The following is a 22651-nucleotide window of genomic DNA, read 5'->3' on the forward strand; positions in this document are numbered from 1 at the left end:
AACCTGAGGTCACCAAGAGGTACTCCTATGTTTTCTTCTAAGAGTTTTATGGTTTTAGCTCTTACATTTAAGTCTATGAATGATTTTGAGTTAATTTTTGTGCATAGTGTGAGATCTTAGGCGTTTTTTAATCAGAAAAAATTTTTCCAGTTGTTGTATTTCCTTCAGTTTTTTCTTTCTTTCTTGTTCCTTGTTTATACTTGTGATGCTTAGATTGAATATTCAATCTAAATTCTTTACTCTTTTGTGATTTTCATCTCTATTCTTTTTCTCAGCATTTTCAGAAAATATCTCAAAGCGTATGCCAGATATGTTTCATCTTGTCATTTCATATCAGCATTTTTTGTTCTGCTGCTTTTTTTAAAACTAGGTATTATGTATTTGACCCACAGTATACTATCTTCTCTATATATTTAAAGAAGACATACACTAGAAATTTTGACGTGTTTGTAAATGGAATTGACATTTTTTCATTGAGTATGTCTGAGAAGCACATTGAATTTATCAGTGGTGTTTCTCTCCTTAAAGAGGAATTATTTCCCTAATTCGATTTTGAGCTGAAAGTGAATCACAGAGCTCAAGTCGTCTCCTGCTGAAGACTCTCCACTGGGCTGAAATCCCCCTGCAGCTCCTGTAACGGTCACAATAACAACCCGTTTCCGCACGGCATTCTATGGCTTGTAAACCACTTCCGGGTACATCTTCATCCTTTGGCCATAGGATGGCAGTATGTAGTCCCCAAAACACCTGTTGCCTGAAAATGAATTGTTTTATTTCACCTTCTTTTTGAAATATTGTTTTGGTTGTGTAAATATATTTTACCAGCTCAAGTGTGTTCTCATTTTGATCCTTTGTTTTAAAGCGCTATTTTAACGATCACACAGATTTTATTTATTTTTAAAGTAATTGCAGAGTAAAATTGTATCTAAGGGAATAGTAGGAAACCCTAATACATGGAGAAGTTGTGTGAGATCTGATCTGTAAGACTGTTCATTCCCTGTTGGAGAAATTCATTATAATGTGCTTGGGATACCTGTTTCAGTTCAGTTCGTGAGCATTTAAAACTATATAGGGTTCAAGAATTCTTTTCATACAACTCATTAACAACAAAACCAAGCATCTTGATTAAAAAATGGACAGAAAATCTGAGTAGACATTTTTCCAGAGAAGACATGCAGATGGCCAAGAGGTACGTGAAAACATACTCAACATCACTAATCATCAGGGAAATGCAAATCAGGGAAATGCAAATCAAAACCACGAGGAGATATCACGTCACACCTGTTAGAATGGCTATTAACAGAAAGACAAGAAATAATAAGTCTTGGCGAGAATGTGGAGAAGAGGGAACTCTTGTGCACTGTTGGTGGGAATATAAATTGGTACAACCACTACGGAAAATAGTATGGAAGTTCCTCAAAAAATTAAAAATAGAACTACGATAGGAGCCAGCAATTCCACATCTGGGCGTTCATCTGAAGAACATGAAAACACTAACTCAAAAAGATGTCTGCTCCCCCATGTTCATTGCGGCATCATGTACAGCAGCCAAGACACGGAAACGATGGGCGTGTCCACTGGTGAGTGAGTGGATAGAGAAAACGTGGCATGTATATACAATGGAATATTTTTCAGCAGTAAAAAAAGAGGGAAATCTTGCCATTTGCTACAACATGGATGGACCTTGAGGGCATTATGCTGTGTGAAATTAGTCAGATAGAGAAAGCAAATACTGTATGATCTCACTTTATGTGGACTCTAAAAACAACCTCCCCCCCCCCCGAAAAAAAAGCCATGGGCTTATGGTTACATAGAACAGATTGGTGGTTGCAAGAGGCAGGGGAGTGGGTGAAGTGGGTTAAAAAGTACAGACTTCCAGCTATAAAATAAGTCATTGGGATGTAATATACAGCATGGTGACTATAGTTAATAATACTGTATCATATATTTGAAAGTTGCTAAGAAAGTAGACGTTAAAATTTCTCATCACAAGAAAAAAATATTTGTAACTATATATGCTGATGGGTGTTAACTAGACTTATTGTGGTGATCATTTTGCAGTGTATACAAATATTGAATCATTATGTTTGTTACATCTGAAACTAATATAATGTTATATGTCAATTATAGCTTAATAAAAAAAATTAATTCTTTGACTCTCATTCTCTAAAATATTCGGTAGATAAAAACACAGGCCTCACCGCCTTGAAATTTCCCTTCTTCATTTGTGAAGTCAGTAATTCTGTCCGTGCAGATGTGTAACTTGCAGATGTCATAAATCGCTATCTGGAAAGCAGTATTTGCTATACTGATATATTGATTATTTCCCCGATGTGGAGTCATACCTTTCTAAAGTGCTGTTTTAAAATTTGACAATACTAATAATGAGAAATTTTGACCTAGAAGAGTGGTTAAGAAAATCCACCAGGGATTTATTTTCAGTGTTGTGTGTGAAGGTCCTCTTCAATTTAAACAAGCCTTAATTATTTCTACCAAAAAAACCAGATTTATGGCGAGTAAAGTTTGTATATTCTCTGAATGCTTCTGGGTTTTTGTTTGAGAGGAATGTGGCCAGTGGCAGTGCAAGTCTTATAGTTTACTGAGAGATTAGTACTTTGACTCTCTTCATTTTTCTTTTCATTTTTAAGGAAAATTCATTTTATAAACATACACACATGGAATAATATAGAACTGTTAAAATGATCTTGGCAGAGATATAAATGAAAAGTTGCCCATGACATATGTTTAAATGAAAAAGAGAAATTTTAAAAACATTATGTTTTGGGTGATCTTGTTTTATCAAAACTTGTGTGTTAAGTTTATGTCCTGTGTACCACGTTAACTCTTGGTGGGACCGTTGCTCTTAGTGCCCTGTGTGGTCTCTTTCCTCTGAGAGGCTGATTTTCTCCCAGTGTCCGGTGCAGATGAGTATCTGTATTTTCTGTGCTTGTTTATATAAATGAGAGTGTTTCGTTGGGTACTAGGCCTTGATCGTAAAGTGATTGGAACAGCTCTGTTTATCAGTTCTGTAGGTCTGTGTTGGAGTTCCTCACAGTGGTGGGTTGGAGGGTGTGTGGCATTCTTCTCCACACTATTCTCCCATTCCCTCTCTGAAGAAGCTCTTTGAGTTACGTGAATTAAACCCCTCTCTGTGTTGATATAGTTTTGAGCATTTCTTTTGAAATAGAGAAGAGATTTCTTTGAGAATAATTAAAAGGAGGTTTTTTTGGTTGTCTATTCCCCACACCCCTGCCTCTTATATGTGTTGATCTGAATAGAAAACAGGATCACAGTGGTTATAGAGAACAAGAAATACATCGGTAGTGGTTCTGGACGAGCTTTGGAACTTGGGGAAATGGGTGAGTGGGAATCCGGCTGGAAGAGCAGCAGCTTCTAACCTTGAGACCTTCATTCTGGCATTCCTTTCACTGTTCGTGCTCATCTTTTGACTAGCTCTTCTTTTTCTTTCTTCACTTCATAAACTGGTTATTAAACTTATTGTTGAAGTATAATATGCTTGCAGAGAAGTACACATATAAGTGTATTTTTTTATAAACTGAACATATCCAAGTGGCTCGAACTTGGATAAAGAAACAGAACATACAAGACCTCAGCAAACCCCTGTGTTCCCTCTCGCTTGGACCTTTTAACTCACTAGGAGCAGAATGAAAAAGTGCGCTGCAGTGCATGAAAGGCTTCAGATTTTCTATATAGCGTCTCACTTGGGATGTAGTAAATTCTCTTTTTACTCTTGAAGGCGTGTCTTTCCACCTTATATTAAGTCATTCATCCAAGTTGTCAGAGCCTTTTCATTTTCCTGGCTGTGAATATCTTAATGGAGTATTTGTCTTGACTGAAAATACCTTCTTATAATATGTGCATGATAAATAAGCTCTCATTTCTACTCACTGTGTAAGAAAACATAGTCCAGAGAGTGAGAAATGGATAAAATGAATGGTGTTTTGCTTCTAATAGCTTTCGCATGTAGTTACAGTAGTAATGAAGTGAGAATAATGTTAGAAATAGCTTTGAATACTGTCAGAAAATGATCAAAAGCCCAAGTGCTTGCAGGATTCTGGTTACCATGGTGACTGAGACTGCCGATACAGAGTGGAATACTTTGTGGGATTGTATAATGCGGCATCTTGAGACATGTATTTGAGATACACAGCTGTGTCCACCAGTGATATCCGTGACTTTTGGTGCTTGAAACAGCAGGGCCTCCAAATCACTAATTATTTGACCCCAGAGGAGCAAATACACCAAGCCAAAATAAGCATCAGAGGCCATAAATATATATATTTATAGAGAAGTGCATCAAAGTGAAGTGTAATGGTCTTAAATAAAAATAATTGCCAAAATTATTTTCTTTAAATATGCTTTCAATATTCAAATTAAAGAAGAAATCATCCACAGTGTTTCCTTTAAAAGCCTATTTTTAGGTTGCCCTGGTTCCTGAATGGGAAAGGATAACTGAGAAATTAACAGTTTATTCCATTGTCCCCTTCCTCCCCTTTCCTGCCCTCTCCTTCCTCTTTCTTCTCATCTCCCTTTTCTTCCCCTCCCACTTCCCTCTCCTCCTTCTTCAAAAAATTAATGCTGGGGCCGGCCCCGTGGCCGAGTGGTTAAGTTCGAGTGCTCCGCTTCGGTGGCCCAGGTTTCGGATCCTGGGCGTGGACATGGCGCTGCTCATTAGGCCATGTTGAGGTGGCGTCCCACATCCCACAACTAGAAGGACCCACAACGAAAATATACAACTATGTACTGGGGGGATTTGGGCAGAAAAAAGCAGGAAAAATAAAAGAAGATTGGCAACGGTTGTTAGCTCAGGTGCCAATCTTTAAAAAAAAAAATTAATGCTTTTCTAGAGGCAAGTTCTGCAAACTGATATAGTAAGGTGCATGTTATTTCAGAGATTCTAGCCTAAACTATCTGTACAAGCTTGTGATACATGCTTTCATTTTATTTGGCGTACCACTCAAAAGAAGTCTACTTGCATTTGGGGTAGACCAGCACCGGAGTGCAAGGAGATAGCTTCATCACATGATCTAGAGAAGCATTGACTGATAAAAATTTCATGTGAGCTGCAAATGTGATTTTAAATTTTCTAGTAGCCACATTAAAAAAGTGTATAGCAACAAGTGAAATTAATTTTAATATATTTTATTTGATCTAATGTATCAAAAATATTTTATTTCAACATGTAATCAATATGGAAAAATTATGAGATCTTTTATATTCTTGTTCTCAATATGTCTTTGAAATACATTGAATATTTTAGACTTACATTTCACTTCAGAGTAGCCACATTTCAAGTGCTCAGTAGCCAGGTGTGGCTATTGGCCCAAGCAAAATTCCTCCAACTTTAAGCTTCTCTTCTCAAAATGGTCCATTGTGCTTTCCCATGATTACATATTGGCTGTTTGGGGTTCTTGTTGTCACGGGTCTGTCAGATGTCGCTGTTTGTTTGTTCTGTCTCTTCCTGTACAGATGCCCACAGCCTGAAGGTGCTGTGGGTGTTGGTGATTTGTCCCCACCCCCCTGTACTTTGGGATTTGAGAGAGACCGTATCACTTACTATATGCATTTGCTAGGGCTGTCATCACAAAATACCACAGACTGTAGCTTAAATGACAGAAATTTATTGTCTCATAGTTCTGGAGTCTGGAAGACCACCATCAAGGTGTCAGCAGGGTTGGTTTCTCCTTGAGGCCTCTCTCCTTGGCTTGCAAGAGGGTCATTTTCTTGCTATGTCCTCACATGGTCATCTCTCTGCGCACATGCACCCCTGGTGTCCCTCTGTGTCCTGACCTCCTCTTCTTGTAAGGACGCAAGTCAGATTGTATTAGGGCCCACCCTAAAGGCCCACTTTATCTTAATTACTGCTTTAAAGGCCCTGTCTCCAAATGTAGCCACATCCTGAGGGTCCAGGGGTTAGGACTTCAACATATGAATTTTGGGGTGACACAGTTTAGCCTATAACACTTGTTTTTGCTGAAAATGTTGTCAGTGGGTTTTTGAATTTGTTATCTAGTTCTGTCTGTTTTTGGAACATATCTCAGTAGATACAAAACTACTGCCAGCATTTCCCCAGAAACCAAAAAATCAGCTATTTAAATGCTATACCAAAATATTAAACCATAAAATAGATTAGTATATTTCTCATTAGTTCTTTTTAACTATTAAAGCTCAGTAGAACCTGCCTTTGTATGTTAGCTCTCTCTCAGGTCTTAATTGTCAGGCCCGGCTAGAAACAGAGAGAGGGCCTCTTCATGTTTTAAGTTGCTGTCGGAAGCTAGATCAGGGATTGGTTAGGGGGAGGGTATTTGTGGTTTGTTTTTAAGATCCTCGAGGAGGAATGTAAAGAGAAAAAAATAAAGAGATTTTAAGAACTCTGGATTTCATTAAATCCTCAAAACAGCCTCCTTTATGCCTATTTTCTCAGTTTTACGGATGAGAAAACCAAAGCTTTGGCAGGTAAAGTAATAGCCCATGTTAATATGATGGATTATAATTTGGGAAGTCCTGCTTCAGAGAAGTTTTTCCTCAGTATAGGAGTAAGGATCCCAGCCTCAAGAGGGGCTCTGGTAGCCTCTTCTCAAGAGGTAACACAGGCGAGTGCTTGACTCGGAATGGCGGCAGTTGGCTTCTGGCTTCTTGCTCTCATCGCCTTGATTCTCAGAGGGATCCACGTCTGTAGAGCTCCTTTGGGCATCGCCACACCTATAGGATAGTCCGGGTGGGACTAGTGAGGTGTAAGGCGCCAACGCCTGAGAGGGCACATGCGGTCTAAAACTTGGCAACCTCTTTTTCTATGAGCAAGATACGATTAGAAAATAAATCTGTTAATAGCTTGTTTCTAAGTATAAGAATCTTTATACTTCCATGGAGCTGGTTCACAGAGAGGAGGAGATGCCATTTCATAGCTTTCTTTGGCTTGGCATGTCTAAATTCAGACTAGGGGTGATTATTCAAAGCTATTCAAATTCATAAGCTGTGATTAAGAATGGAACAATGTCTTAAGTACCTTCTGTGTGCCAGCACCATTTGAGGCACTAGGCTAGGGACAGGGGCAAGATGCAAAGATAAATAGCATGTCTGTCTGCAAGCTGATCAAACATTCTGGCACATTCTCTCTCTCTCTCATTGAAGAAGAGCTTTGCTCCCTCTTCAGTAAACAAAAGGATTGATAATACAGTCATGCGCCACATAAGGGCATTTTACTCAGTGACAGACCACATGTATGACAATAGTCCCGTAAGATTAGTACTATGTAGCCTACGTGTGTAGTAGGCTATACCATCTAGGTTTGTGTAAGTACACTCTAGGATGTTTGCACAATGATGAAGTCACCTAACGACACATTTCTGAGAACGTATCTCCGTTGTTAAACGATACACGACTGCAATAGTGTCATTCAGGTACCCTCCCCTAAAGAAAACACTCGGCCTTAACAGCCTGGGCCTGTTGATACCCTCAGTGCTTTCAGACTCACAGATCCACCCCTCAACCTAAATTTGAAAACCAGGTATATCAGTGAGTTAAAAAAAAAGTGTTAAAACAAGGAAATGCACAATTGGGCTCCTCAAATCTGAAGCACCATTTTGTGTGGTATACAAATGAACACAGAGGCGTAGATTGGAACAAAGGTGTCCCTGCAAGATAGTCCTCTCGTCCTCTCTGTGTAAATGAGAATGTGTCGTGGGGGAGTGTGCTCCTTGACTGAAGACCTTGTTCCAAGAAGGTGAGTTACTCCTTGGCCTTTGACCAAAGCTTTGTCGGAGATCAGCAGCATCCCAAGACCTGGGGAGCAGAATGAGCTCCCAGAGAAGAACTTTACTAACCTAGAATCAAAATCTAGGTTTTTCCATATGTCAGAAAGGACAGAGCATTAGATTAGGGGTTAGAAGGTTTGAATTTGAATCATAGCTCAACGATTTACTGGCCATGAGTTTCCAGGCAACTCACTTAAGCTCTCTGATCCTCATTTTATACCCTGTGTGTGTGTGTGTGTGTGTGTGTGTGCGCGCGCGCCCATGCATATGCTTACCTATACACATGCATACCTTGGGGAAGTCAAGCATTTAAGGACCAGACTAAGGACAGAGACGCCAATGAAAGAGACTGTAAGAACAGAAAGAAGAGAGAGTTACACGATGGTGAGGAACTGGTCAACAGTGTCGTGCCGCAGGCAGGACGGATGTGCGGAGGACTAAAGGTGACTGTTGGACTTGGATTTTAGGCGTGGGTAGGCGTCAGTGATCCTAGCTAATTCGCTTTAGTAAAGATCGTTGATTTGTAGAAACTTGGAAGGAGTTTTCTAAGTGTTGACATTTCAACATTACATTTGAAACATCTTTGAAAATCAGGTCTAGTCCTTTGCACCATGTGTATACTTCTTCCTCCTGTAGTCTCCAAACTTTGGCTCATAGAGTTGAGGATTTAAAAAAAGAGAGAGATTAGAGTCATACTTTCAATTTCCTCTAAAGCCTTGGAAAAAGAATATGAGCAGCCAATTTATAAGATAGGTGCCTTTGCAAAATGTGAAATAGAAGGTCATTGAGTTTACAGGATAATTCCCAGAGCCCCATTTAATTTAATTCTATGGACCATTAATTTCCCATCTCTACTGACAGTAATAATGACCAAATGGTGCGTTCAGAGTTTAAAACCAGAGTTCAGCTCTGAATAGTAGACAAATTTATCTAAAACTCTTTATGAAAGTGCTATAGTTAATTGTAGACTTGAATCATGTTGCAGTGGTTTGTATATTAGCTTCTATGATGGATATCATTAGAAAAAGGGTCACAGGACTTAGCCTTCAGGAAGTTAAAAAAAAATTTAAACCCTATTTGGAAAAAGAAATTGCTGTCTCTATAGCTGAGTCTTTAGACTGGAGTGGTAGATGTTCTAAATTCTTTTGAGGAAAGTAGTATAGAATTTAGCCAACATTGTTCATAGCTATAAATCAGAAAACACTTGTATACTACACCTTGCTGTCAGTTGCCTTGTTCTAGCCTTTTAGATCACCTTTTATGTGCTTTTAGCCCTCATACAAAATTCCCTTCCCCTAAAACCCTTTCCACTGTCACCTGAAATTATATTCATGAAATAAAACACTGAGTTATAGTTTTGTTTTCTTCCTTAACAGGATGTAATACTGAGGTTTATTAAATTTGTCAGGTTTGGAAACTCAAAGGAACTTGCAGGCAAATGCTTTCTTGAAAATTAGCCTAAAGACTTTCCATAGTATCCTTAAAGAAGCACCCAAGAATTGTCAGTTCTCATGAAGCTGATGTTGCTGCCTAATGCTTTTATATAATACTACAGTTTTCCTAGCAACAGCTACTTGGTAAAAGTCTTAAAGAGTCTAGCAACAACTTCAATTTTAAAATATCTGATTAACTGTTCTTAATGCAACCTGTCACTAGAGATCCATGGAGACATAAAAAGATGAAAACTTGCAATAAATCTGGAAAACTAATATCTATAGTTAACCTATTTTTGTAATCTGAAATGAATTTCTACTTATCATAAGGATAATAGAAATAGATTAAAAAATACAGTCACTCGGGGCCAGCCCGGTGGCTCAGCGCTTGAGTTCGCACGTTCTGCTTTGGCGGCCTGGGATTCGCCAGTTCGGATCCCGGGTGCGGACGTGGCACTGCTTGGCAAGCCGTGCTGTGGTAGGCATCCCACATAAAATAGAGGAAGATGGTCATGGATGTTAGCTCAGGGCCAGTCTTCCTCAGCAAAAAGGGGAGGATTGGTGGCAGATGTTAGCTCAGGGCTAATCTTCCTCAAAAAAAAAAAAAAATGCAATTACTAAGGATCTTTTTGGACATGTCTTCTCAGACAAGGGAAACAAAAGAAAAAATAAACAAGTGGGACTTCATCAGACTAAAACCTTCAACAAGGCAAGGGAAACCAGGATTGAAACAAAAAGACAACCCACCAACTGGGAAAAAATATTTGCAAATCAAATATCTGACAAAGGATTCATCTCCATAATATATAAGGAACTCACACAACTCAACAAGAAAAAATCAAACAACCCGATCAAAAAGTAGGCAGAGGATGTGAACAGACATTTCTCCAAAGAAGATATACAGATGGCCAATAGGCACATGAAAAGATGCTCAACATCACTGATCATTAGAGAAATGCAAATCAAAACTATACTAAGACATCACTTTACATCTGTTAGAATAGCTCTAATAACCGGGGCGGCCCCGTGGCCGAGTGGTTAAGTTCATGCGCTCCACTGTGGTGGCCCAGGGTTTCGCTGGTTTGGATCCTGGGCGTGGACATGGCACCACTCATCAGGCCATGTTGAGGCAGTGGCCCACGTGCCACAACTAGAAGGACCCACAACTAAAATATACAACTATGTACTGGGGGGATTTGGGGAGAAAAAGCAGAAAGAAAAGAAAAAAATAAAAAAGAATGGCTATAATAATCAAGACAAAAAATAACAAATGTTGGAGAGGTTGTGGAGAGAAGGAAACCCTCATACACTGCTGGTGGGAATGCAAACTGGTGCAGCCACTATGGAAAGCAGTATGGAGATTTCTCAAAAAACTAAAAATAGAAATACCACATGACCCAGCCATCCCACTACTGAATATCTATCCAAAGAACTTGAAATCAACAATTCAAAGAGACTTATGCACCCCTACATTCATTGCAACATTCACAATAGTTAAGACATGGAAGCAACCTAAGTGCCTATTGAATGGTGATTGGATAAAGAAGATATGGTGTATATGTATATATATATATATATATATATATATATACACACACACACAATGGAACATACTCAGCCATAAAAAATGACAAAATCGTCCCATTTGCAACAACATGGATGGACCTTGAGGGTATTATGCTAAACGAAATAAGCCAGATGGAGAAAGACAAACACTGTGTGATTTCACTCATGTGGAAGATAAACAAGCACGTAGACAAAGGGAACTATTTAGTGGTTACCAGGGAGAAGGTGGAGGGGTGGACACAAAAGGTAAAGGGGCCACCTATGAGATGACTGACAAATAATAATGTACAACTGAAATTTCACAATGTTGTAAACTATCATAACCTCAATAAAAAAAAAAAAGAAAAAAATGCAATTACTAGCACATTCTTGTTATGGGTGCCTGAAAATTTCACATAGGAAACCTTTTGCTTTTTTTAACTCATCGTCTTAACATCTGGTACAGAAATTCAAATCTTCTGGCCTGGCCCCTTGGGCGAGTGGTTAAGTTTGCGCTCCACTTCGGTGGCCCAGGGTTTCACCAGTTCGAATCCTGGGTGTGGACCTAGCACCACTCATCAGGCCATGCTGAAGCGGCATCCCACATGCCACAACTAGAAGGACCTACAACTATGTACCAGGGGGCTTTGGGGAGAAAAAGGAAAAATAAAATCTTTAAAAAAAAAAAAAAGAAATTAAAATCTTCTTTCATTCATTAATTCCACTTACAAAAATTTGCCTTTTAGTCATATCACGTAACTATTCAAATTTATTAGTATGAAGAAGCTTATTGTAGCATTTTTATAACGGGAAAACTGAAGGGATTATAAATATCCATCAGGAAGGGACTGGTTAAGTAAATTGGTTCATTTTACACAGTAAATATTGATGTAATTGTATATGCATTAAAGAAATCGGATATGTTATTAAATTAAAAAGGCATATTACAGAACATTATATATAGTTTGGTCACATTTGTGTAAAATAATACAAAAACTCACATATATACTTAAATGTGCATAGAAAATGCATTTTTAATGGCGGATATTTCTAGGGACTAGAATTGAGGGGAGAAGTAATAAGGTATTTTTTACTTCTTGCTTTATACGCTTTATAGTATTTTTGTTTTCCAAGAGAATTATATTATTTTCAAAATAGATAAAGAAAGAAAGAAACTTACAGTCTCTGTGATAGATTGTAAAAATCATTCCCTTGCCTGTGTCCTTGCTTGCGAGTTGTCCTCTCCCGCACTGACTCTGGGCCTGGCCATGAAACTTGAGTTGGCCAATGGGACAGTACAAATGTGATGCAAAGACTTGAAAAGAAAAATTCACATTAGGGCTGCCCTCTGTTTTGCTGTTCTTGGGATCCTTGGAACAGGTCATGTAAAGAGACCCAAGCCAACCTGTTGGATGATGAGAAACACGTGACCCAGCACCCTAGCTGCCAGCCAGGCAACTGCTGGACGTTTGAAGGAGGCCATCCACCGCTAGCTGTCCACAGTTGCACAAGTGAGATCTGGCTGAGCCTTGTGCTGCAGTCTTATTAGCTTATAATTGGCTTTGTTTCTCTTATGTGTCTTATTTCTCTCTCTCTGATGATCTGCTCTTTCTCTTTTGCCTATCCAAATCTCTGTCTTCATGCAGCTTTTCCTGACTACTCAAGCTCTTCAATGTATCTCTTTTCTACATTCTTCTATTACTTTTACTCAGTACCATATAATTTAGTACTTACATGCTATTTTTTTCTTTTACTGTGTATGTGTTAGTCTTTTCTATCTAACTAAATAATAAACTCCTTGATTGTAAAGATTGTATTTCACATTAGTTTCTCTGGCCTTCATAACACTTAGCACTTGATAGAATTGTGTGTGGCAACCAGGTTTTCTCCTTCCATCTAGTATCTTCAAAATACATGTTGCCTAATTGCAGTGCAGGTGTCACCAATAGCAAGATACCCCACTGCTGCAAGAGAACAGCTACACAAACATAAGCTGCATTTGTTTGTGCCCTATAGCTATCTCATTTCCATGGAAATTATGTATCCTTCACTAAGGAAGTAAAAAAATATATAGCAGGTTTGTGTGTGTGTGTGTGTATGTGTGTGTGTATAAACATGAAAAAATGTTAGTGATATACCTTTCCCCCTAAAACAACCAATCACCGTAAAATATACCTCAAATTTCTATAAATTTGTATAGCTTACCAAATACATTCAGCTTATTTAGTTATGTGAGATAAATAAAGGATTTCTTTTATACTTGAAAGGTTAAATTTGGTTAAATGAGAGAATTTATATTTTAAAAGTCTTTCCTTTTGCTACTAAACATTTAACTGTTTTCCTTGCTTTAGGTATTTTGGTAGACATTTGGTATAGGAATAATTCTACGGCAGGCACTTCTTAATTGAAAACAGTGCTAGTGGTGATCACAGGGGTATTGATTCAGACGAAGCGGTACTAGCACAGAGATAGACAGTTAGACTGATGGAAAGGAGTAAGTAAAGAGCCCCAAAACAGAAACACTGTATTTTGTCTGGCAACCCCAAGTAGAAAGGATGGCCTAAATTTATAATCTGTGAAGCTGGAGATGGTACATGGGAGTCCATTGTACTATTTTCCACTTTTGTATAAGTTTGAAACTTTCTAACGTGAAAAAGATTTTTAAAGACGTAACTTAAAAAATAGAGATACTTTTCACAAAAGCAACAAAAATATGAGACCTTGCAATAATGTGAACCAAGAAATATTAGACCTTTATGGAAAAAGTTGTAAATTTTACTTAGTGACAATGTTTTTAACATAAATGGAAAGAGATACTATTGACACTAAAAATTATTTAAAACTGTCAATTATCCAAGTAGATCTCTAGATTCCTTCCCATTAGAACCCATTAGGGCTTTTGTTTTGTTTTGTTTTTGGTAGAACTTTGATAAGCTGATTTTAAAATTTATATGCAAGTATAAGGAACCAAGAATAGCCAGGGTACTCCCAAAAAAGAAGAAACATGCCAGACTTATAAAGTTATAGTAATTAATAGAATGTTAATGAGGAAGTAGAAAAACAGACGAGTGGAATCGAACAAAGAGCTGAGACACAACATAAGGGGAAACTGATGACTGCAATTCTAGTTCTATCATACTAGGCAAAAGGGTATATATGGTATATAACTCTATGCTTGTCCACTATTCCCCCAGCGTGGATGACTAGGCAAATAAATGAAATAAAAGCCTAGCACCGACGGACATGATGGACCCAGGGCAGGCAGCAACCACCCTGGCGCCGAGGGACAATATTTTGATCATCAATGCTTTCTATCGAAAGATTAGAGATCAAAAGGGGGAAATGACAAATTGAAATGGCAAGCAATAGGATATATTGGAGTATATGAGGAAGCCATTTGGTATAAACCTAATTCAGCCTGACTTTGTTTTTTCCAAAAGGGCCTGACTGTGGCCATTGAGCATGCATTTGTATATCTGCTTAGACATTTTGAGATAAAGGTGCAACTTCCCTCCCCCTCCCAATGTTGGCATCTCCTTAAAGATTAAGCATCTTTCCTTAGGCTGGGAACCGATTGCAGTGCTCATCTGTGACCGCTCAGCTCGAGGCAACAGACCTGCAGGGTTCACCGAGACAGCAGACCTATCTGCTGTTTCCATCAATCGCTGTGCCGACAGAGCAGCCTTGTGACTATTGTCAAAGGGACATTTCAGTCATATGTGAAACATCCTCTTTGAGGGTATATAACCACCCTGTATACCCCCACTTCTTTGGAGTGCTCTGTTCCTTTGTGGAAAGACTCTCCTAGGTTATAATCCTCAGATTTCAGCTCAGAATAAACTCACCTAAATTTTCAAAAAAAAGGGTATATATGTGTTTATTTTAAATCATTCAGATAGAATTTGTTATACATATCTGAAATTCAATTTTGGTTATTTTAAAGAGTTAAATTTGAAAGGCAAAATTTTAAATCTTTTAAAAGACTATATTGTATAGATGAATTTCTTTAAAAAGACAGAAAAAGCACTGAACATAAAGATTAAGATTGATAAGTTTGATAATTACTTATAAAAAAATTAAAAATGAGAAGGCAAGTCCTAGACTGGGATAAGAAGTGTACCACACTGTAATCAATGAACGATTATTGTTCTTTTATAAAACAATGACTTCTGTCAGTACAACTCTCACAAGATTTAGTTGACTTTCTCCGTTTGATTCAAGTTAGCTTCCAAGTACCAGTAGCCCATACCCACAGTTGTTTGAGACATGCCTCTCTCTCTCTTCTAGACTTTATTACAGATACCTTGAGCTTATCAGGTTTCCACAAGACAGCCAAATCCTTAGATTCTTTTCCCTGATCTATTTTTTCCCTCTGAAAGAATGTACTTGGGGCAATTTTTGTATATTTACTCACAGGCTTTAATGAAGAAGTTTTGCTCTGAGGATGGAACTCAGTTTTAAGTGGCATTTCTAGCTAACATTTCTCAATTGTATCTTTTACACTTATGCATTAGAAATTGCTATCTGTCCTGAAAGTCCTGGAATTTGCAGATTTTCTCTTTTCAACCCTGCTTATAAGTAGTTCTTTTCTGAGTTCATCTCTGTCTTGTATTTTATTAAGTACAGCTAATAGCATCCAGGGCTAGTAGCATACTGTTTTTCCTGGCTTCTTTGTATAAATCCACATTGTCTGTTCTCCAAGTTATTGCAGGTAAATGCGGTTTTGTCACTGTCTTATATGTGTCATCATTTTTCCAGCCTTTGGTAACAGTTACTTGCCATTCAGTCCCAACGCCAGTGTCACGTATGTTGTGCATTTGTTATGGCAATAACCTGCTCCTAGAACCGGTTTCTCTAGTGGCTTGTCCTGAGGAAGGCCGCTGTAACAACTCTCAAATGTTAGTGCCTACCTACAATAGAGATTGCTTTGTAGCTCCCAGGTTAGCTCCAGGTTGTAGTTCTGAGGCTCCATTCAGTGTTTTACTGTTTTCCGGGCCGAGGAGCAGCCCTGTGTTGTCTTAGGTCAGGTGGAAATGTGAAAATACTGACCCATGTAATATCTCTTGAATATTCCCAGACATGGTGTAGATAACTTACAACTGGATTTCATTGGCCAAAAAGTTATATGCCAGGCCCAGAGTTTGTATGGTAGGGAAGTGTTTGTCTCTGAGGGATGCACTGTGAGTCACCAGCCCAAGGACAGGGACGTATGGTTTCACCTTTGGGGAGAGGACAGAATAGTTGAGAACAACAATACCACTTGCACATCAGCTTGTAGATATATTCCCTAAAGCAGTGTTTTCCGAGTGCTGAGTTCTTAGTGAAGATAAACATTTGGAAGTTAACGGTATGTAAGTCAGTAGGAATAAGATTCCCCAGGGAGAGGAAGGAGCGTGCTAGAAACCTCCTGGCCGAGGCATCTACAACAGAAACTAAGATGAGCTGTCAGTGGTGCAGGGAAGAATAGGAAAGAGCACATCCTCCACCTTGTTAGAGAACTATTTCTTCTCCAAAAATTTAAACTTTTTTAAAAAAGAAAGCTCGAATGCAAATACGTTAAATCTATCCAGTTTGTACCATCACAAGACTTAATTTCCAAATAACGTAAGAGATTTAAAATTAATTTATGTGTATTTCTTGTTACAGAGATTTGCCACAATATGGACAGAAGCAGTGGCAGTCCTATTTTGGAAGAACTTTTGATGTTTACACCAAACTCTGGAAGTTCCAGCAGCAGCATCGGTAAAGGAATTTTATGTTAAAGGAGAGTGGAGGTCCATTTAAATCTTTACTACCAACCACAGTGCTTTCTCTCGGTGCATTTTAATGTATTTCATCTTCATTACCCAAATGAAAACAAATTGACTTTTTAAAAATTTATTTAAGGTTTTAAAATGTAATATTCTTATCTGATTTTTAAAGACAATATTTTATCTGAAATGGTTCAGCTTAACTCTAACATAGGCAGGCTGATTCATGGTGTCATTCTAAAATAGATGTTGTTTATTAGCCAAAGCTATTTGGGGGTTTTGCTTCTAATTTTCATGAACATAGCTCAAAGAAATTTCTTTTTATATCTCAGCTTACTTTAAATAGACTTTAATAGATGCTTTTTGAATTTAATTGAATGATTATGTTGAAATCTCATGAAAAATTCATGAACCTGAATTCATGAATTCAGTATTTCAAGCTGAATTGGGTGGTATTTTATCCTATTAAATTTACAGATTTGGTTATTTTTGAAATTTATGTCTCATTTCTATTTTCTTATCTCCTATATAAAACAGACAAGTCTTGGATAATCGGTATGGCTTGAAGCGGTGGCAAATAGGGGAAATTGCTTCTAAGATTGGGCAGCTATACTACCATTATTAGTAAGTGAACTGAGTATGGAAAAAATAAACCGTTGTCCTGATTTGAACACAGCATGCAGAAATATGCGTAATGTACTTACTTGGTAGGAGAGAAAACTAAAGAGTTACAAATGAAGCCCAATAGTTCAGATCATATTGATCAAGACAGTGTTATGAAATGACCTTCCATAATCAAAGTAACATTATTTGCTTCAAAGCCTCACCTTCCAAACAGTTCATTTGGTCAGACTCATTTATAGCTTAAAGAAGTGTGATCTTGGTTTTAGGTAAATGATAAATCCTAAACGAGTTTATAGTTCTTAACAGCTTCACTTAAATTTTGATATTATACAGAGACATGTCATAGCTCGTGTGTTTGAGTGGTTTTCAGGAGGATACTTGAAAACTCAGACTTCTAGCATATGTCTGAAAGCTCACATGAAGTGCATAAAGATACTTTTGATTATATCCTTAGAGCAATGACATCTATATAGTCCCACCCATGAGTCAAGGGAAGAAGAGAACTCCTTTTAGGAATCTAGCTCTCATTATCATGAAGTAATATCAGGTATACCATAAAAAGACTTGGACCATTTGTAATTTAATAGGCCAGAAAATTCCTTCCCCTCCCTGTCTTTTGGCATGCTACCCAAAATTCCCACCATTAGAATCACTCTCTTGGGTAGAATATTTTCTTAAGAAGTCCCTTGTAAAACTAGAAATGTTAAACAGAGAACCTAATTCATTGCATCCTCTGAAGATTAATATGGATTAGTGCATTTCTGAGTCCTGTGAGGAAAAGCTAAAGGGCCAAAGGACACGTGACTGTATAGATTTGGGGAAGGTCATGGAGGCTCTGGTGCTGGAGAGAGAGATTGAACTGGGTGGAATGCTGTCTGGGGAGTCCCTTTGAGGAATGAGAATAGTGTGCACTTGGGGTGCCATCAGGGGAGGCCTGGGAGCAGCGGGCAGGTATTTCTTTTCGATTATTATTTACACATTTTAAGGGTGATATGATTATTGCTTTGCTGATTCAGATTTAGGAGAGTCACTCCCATCCCCTCATGTAGACGAATAGAAGAATAATGGAACAAATATTTATCATGGTAAAGAGTTTGAGACACTGTCAAATTTAAGGATATTTTTCTCTCATAGCCTACGCACATCTGAGACCAGCTATCTGAATGAGGCGTTCTCCTTCTATTCTGCGATCAGACAGAGATCCTATTATTCTCAAGTCAATAAAGAGGACAGGTATGCACCCACTATGTTTTTAGAAAGAGGAAGATAAAATATTCAAAATTTTTAGTGTGTGTGGAAATTATGCAGAAAAACATATTTGTTTATAACTTTTATTCATTTACTGGGCTTTAGTGAGTACCTACTCTATCCTTGGCCTTCTTAAACATACAGGGGTATGTTACCTAAAAGCAATAGATATTGTCGATGTTGTAAGAGATGTCACAGTCCCAGATAGAGTCAGAGCACAGAGGAGGGCGGATCAGTTCTTTATGAAAGATCGGATCACACAAAGTTTCATAGAAAAGAAACAACTCCGGAGTGAGGCTTAACTGATAACCTTTGTTCTTTTTAGCTGTATGATCTCTTTTTCTTTTTTGAAGATTTTATTTTTCCTTTTTCTCTCCAAAGCCCCCTGGTACATAGTTGTATATTTTAGTTGTGGGTCCCTCTAGTTGTGGCATATGGGATGCCGCCTCAGCTTGGCCTGGCGAGCGGTGCCCTGTCTGCGCCCAGGATCCGAACCAGTGAAACGTAACCACTCGGCCCCGGCCTGTATGATCGTATTTCACATGCCTTCAAAAGCCTGTTGACAACTGTCATGAAGGACTAAAGAAAAGGCTGCTAATGCTGTTCAAATTTTCTTTTATAAACCCAGTACTGTTTTGCAGTTTTATAGCTCCATCGTTAGGGAGAAAAAATCGTGTTTTTCATTCCCAGTAGTAATCTATTGAGCATTTATTGTATATGGTGTGGTAGATGCTTGGGTGAGTGAAGGAAGAAACAAGAGAAGAAGGTGTGCAGGTGTGCTCTTTCCCTTTCAGAGGTTGTCTTCTCCCGGGAGTTACAGACATATTTGGGGCACAGGCAGACTGTGATGTTATAAATTCCATATGAGGATGGAATTATTGAAGAAATCAGGGAGCTGCTCAAGAAGCTTTGTTGCTGGCATTCCTAGAATTATTGGAAGAGAGAATTCAGGCATAGAAGATCTGAATGTTCTCAGCTGCCAGCGACAGAACTCAGAGTTGTTATACAGCGAAAGATTATATTTTCTTAGCAATAGAAGAAAACATGGTTTTCACATATTTTTCTAGAGAACACTTTGTGGTTGGCTATCATTCGATTTCCAGCTAAACAGCAACATTTTTGGAAAGCCCCACTCTTGTAAATCCCCTTCATTCCCTTGCAAATCATGTTCAAACTTGTCTGGAGGAGTTTCTTTTGATACAAGTAAGCTGTGTAGATGCTGAATTCTGCATTTTCCCCCCAAGGTCTTTTGGTCATTGTGTTACTTCGCTGTTCTATCAGAAGTTCCATCTGTTACTTTTCCTTCAGATTTTCTTATGGTTTGCTTCACATATTTTCACTACAGATATATTTCCTCCAACCTCCCCCCCTGTTTTTTGCATATATATATGATTTATCTGAATTCTTGGTAAGACAAATTGTATCTCTTAAAGTGCAAAAGGGCTATGTAACAATTTATCAGTATGGAAAAGACATAGAAGCAAAGAGCTATTTTAAGCAGCAGTGAAATAACTTGTTCAATTCACTGTTCTGTATTTTCTAATTTGCAAATTGGCCTTGGGCCCCTTGGCTTAAAACCCAGCAGTTTAATTTATTAAAATCATTTCCTATCCTAATAGCAAACACCACATATGAATTGTTTTCCTGTGCTGCCTCCTAGAGCAGGGCAGATGAACAGAAGTGGAATTATTTGGAACCAAGATGACAAAATCTCTTGGGGCCACTAACTTAGCATCAAAGGACAATCCAGCGTGCAGAATCTTGACCTTGTTCCCTGTACCTTAGGGTGGCCTTTGTTCAATTTGTAGGTGGTTTGTTTCTTAGTTCACACAGGGCTAGGGGGCCAGTCAAGGTGGCAGTTAGCAACAGCTGCTAAAATCAGCAGCCGCTAGATTAAAGCTAAGTAAGAAGGTATTCCACAATTTCACAGTTGCTTTAAAAAATCTCTCCTTAAAGGGGCGAGTTCTTTCTGCACTGTCTCAGTACCTAAGGATTGTGTCAAAGCCAGGAGGAATGGTATGTTCCAGCAGTCAGCAGCGTGACTGCCTGTCACTAAGCATAGATAACTCTCAGAATGTGTCATGCCATGGGCTCATCCTGCTCAGTAGAGGAGACGTTACCACTTACGCACTTGTCCTGGGAGCTGCAAACCCCAGCTGTTGCACATGACTGAGGCTGAACCTGGTCAGAGTTAGAGGTGGAGAAGGTAAAGTTTCTGAGCGCACTGAAGTTGGGGGAGATTTTGCAGCTAGCCACCTGGAAAAACATTTCTCACGCAGCTATATACTTAAAGAGTTGGTGACCTACAAGTAGTGGGCCTGGCAGGTTGGAAAAAGCTGCAATTCTGGAGTGCAAGAAGAACTTTGTCAAGAGAATCATGATATCAACTCTAGTGGTGACAGTATTGAAATTTTTTATAGCAGGAAACGTGAATCTAAACTTGAAGACCTTGACACTTCCTAGTAGTAGCGTTTATAAGGGAGATCTGATGTCGACCTTTCCAGTGAGGGTCACAGGATGACTTTTCACAGGGGAGTGGTTGGTTTGCTGATGTAAAGGATTTTTCCAGGAAGAGGAAAGTTGAAACTAGAAGGAAGGGGTGGTATACAACGATTGGTGAGAAAAAGTTATCCCCTTGTTTCCTAAAGAAGCACAGACTTCATGAGACAGTAATCATTGTAATAATGACTAATTGAGGTTATCAAGATAAAATGGGACCAAATCCTGGATGAAAATAACATGGAAGAAGAGAAAGAATTAGATCACACTAATAAGATCCATTTATTATTCAGAAGAAGCTTAGAACAAGTAAAGTTTGCTTGTTAAAATATTAAGAAAAATATTTTAAAGAACATAAGGAGAATGGGTAACTTCGAAATAGGTAGAAGGGGGAGGGACGCGAATAGTAAAATTATGATCATTACAATAAAAGGTAGAAAAGGAATGTATACTAAAAAGCATGATTGGCACAAAATAAAGTAGAAGCAAGTCCAAGCACATTGGTAATCACAGTAAATGAGAGTGATCTACACTTCCTAGGTCAAAGATTATCAGTATGCGTTTTTAAGAAAAATCCAATAATATGCTGTTTACAAGATATCCTCCTAAGATATAAGGTACACAGAAAAACATAAATGAGACAGACACTAAGGGGAAGAAATGCTGCTATATTTATGTGTACATTATTTATATTTAAGGCAGAAAATGTTATTAAGGATAGAGGTTTACTTCATAAAGATAAAAAGGAGCAACTCAGGAAAGTATAAAAATCTTAAACTTGTATATGCCCAATAATGTAGCATTATAATAAAAAAAGCAAAAGATGGCATATTTTCAGGGGGGAAATTGAGAAACGGTCTAATATACATGGAAATTTTTAATATACCATACTTAATAATTTATCAAGAAGACAAATTAAAAGATTTCAGTAGCATAATTAAAAAGTTGTTCTAATGTGCATAAAATTGCATGCAACAATATGTGAATGTACATCATTTTCGAGCTGATATTAAACTTGTATGAAATTGACTTATACTTGCCACAAAACAGGTTTTGATAACTTCAAGTATATGTTTCTAACCTTCGGGCCATTTTATTAAAAATTAAGAATGAAAACATAGTTTTTAAAAGTCAATAAATTAGTCAATTAGTGGACACATTTCTAAATAATTCATGGATCAAAGAGGATTTTTAAAAAATTCTATTATGGAAAATGTCAAGAATATACTGTTGTAAGGTTATTATATTTGTAATGTAGGAAGTGGAAATTGGGAATGTCAGGGTTGAATTGATAAGGGATAAGCATAAAGGATCAGGTATGAAAGGACGCAAAATTGATTGGAAATAGCCTTTGATAAGGATGCGTATTGCTGCTCCTAGCAACCACTAAAAGAACAATAATGAGGAGATATAAGTAAGAAGCCAACAGGGGATGTAAAGTGGGACACTACAGTATATTTCATTAACAAAAGAAAGCAAGAAAGGAGCAATAGAGGAACACAGGCACAGAAGGGGCAATTGGAAAACAAATAGCAAGGTGGGAGACACACACCCACCCACCCAAAGTAACAATATCATTAAGTGTAAATGGTCCAAGTACCTGAGTGGACAAAGCAGAGATTGTCAAAGTGGTTGGAAAAGTAAGACCTAACTATACACAGTCTACAAAAGATGTGTTAAAATAAAAAGGCACAGCTGCTTGAAAGTAGAGTGATAGAAAAAGATACGGCATACAAACAGTAAGTGTAAGAAAACTGGCTTGATTATATTAATGTCA

General features: G+C 38.0%; 1 protein-coding gene across 5 annotated transcripts in view; it reads left to right on the forward strand.

Moving 5' to 3' along the window:
- SCAI (suppressor of cancer cell invasion) overlaps positions 1–22651 on the forward strand; it is a 143403-nt gene that overhangs the window by 79174 nt on the left and 41578 nt on the right. For all 5 annotated transcript variants that reach the window (XR_011506239.1, XM_044778786.2, XM_044778784.2 and 2 more), the window contains 3 exons: positions 16400–16495; positions 17041–17127; positions 18262–18360. Coding sequence is in view for 4 of the 5 variants with exons in the window: in XM_044778786.2 (XP_044634721.1) it covers positions 16400–16495; positions 17041–17127; positions 18262–18360 (282 nt within the window). In the remaining variant the exon portion in view is untranslated. The remainder of the gene's footprint in view (positions 1–16399; positions 16496–17040; positions 17128–18261; positions 18361–22651) is intronic.

Source organism: Equus asinus, chromosome 10 (genome assembly GCF_041296235.1).
Source record: "Equus asinus isolate D_3611 breed Donkey chromosome 10, EquAss-T2T_v2, whole genome shotgun sequence".
Classification (NCBI taxonomy): Eukaryota; Metazoa; Chordata; class Mammalia; order Perissodactyla; family Equidae; genus Equus; species Equus asinus.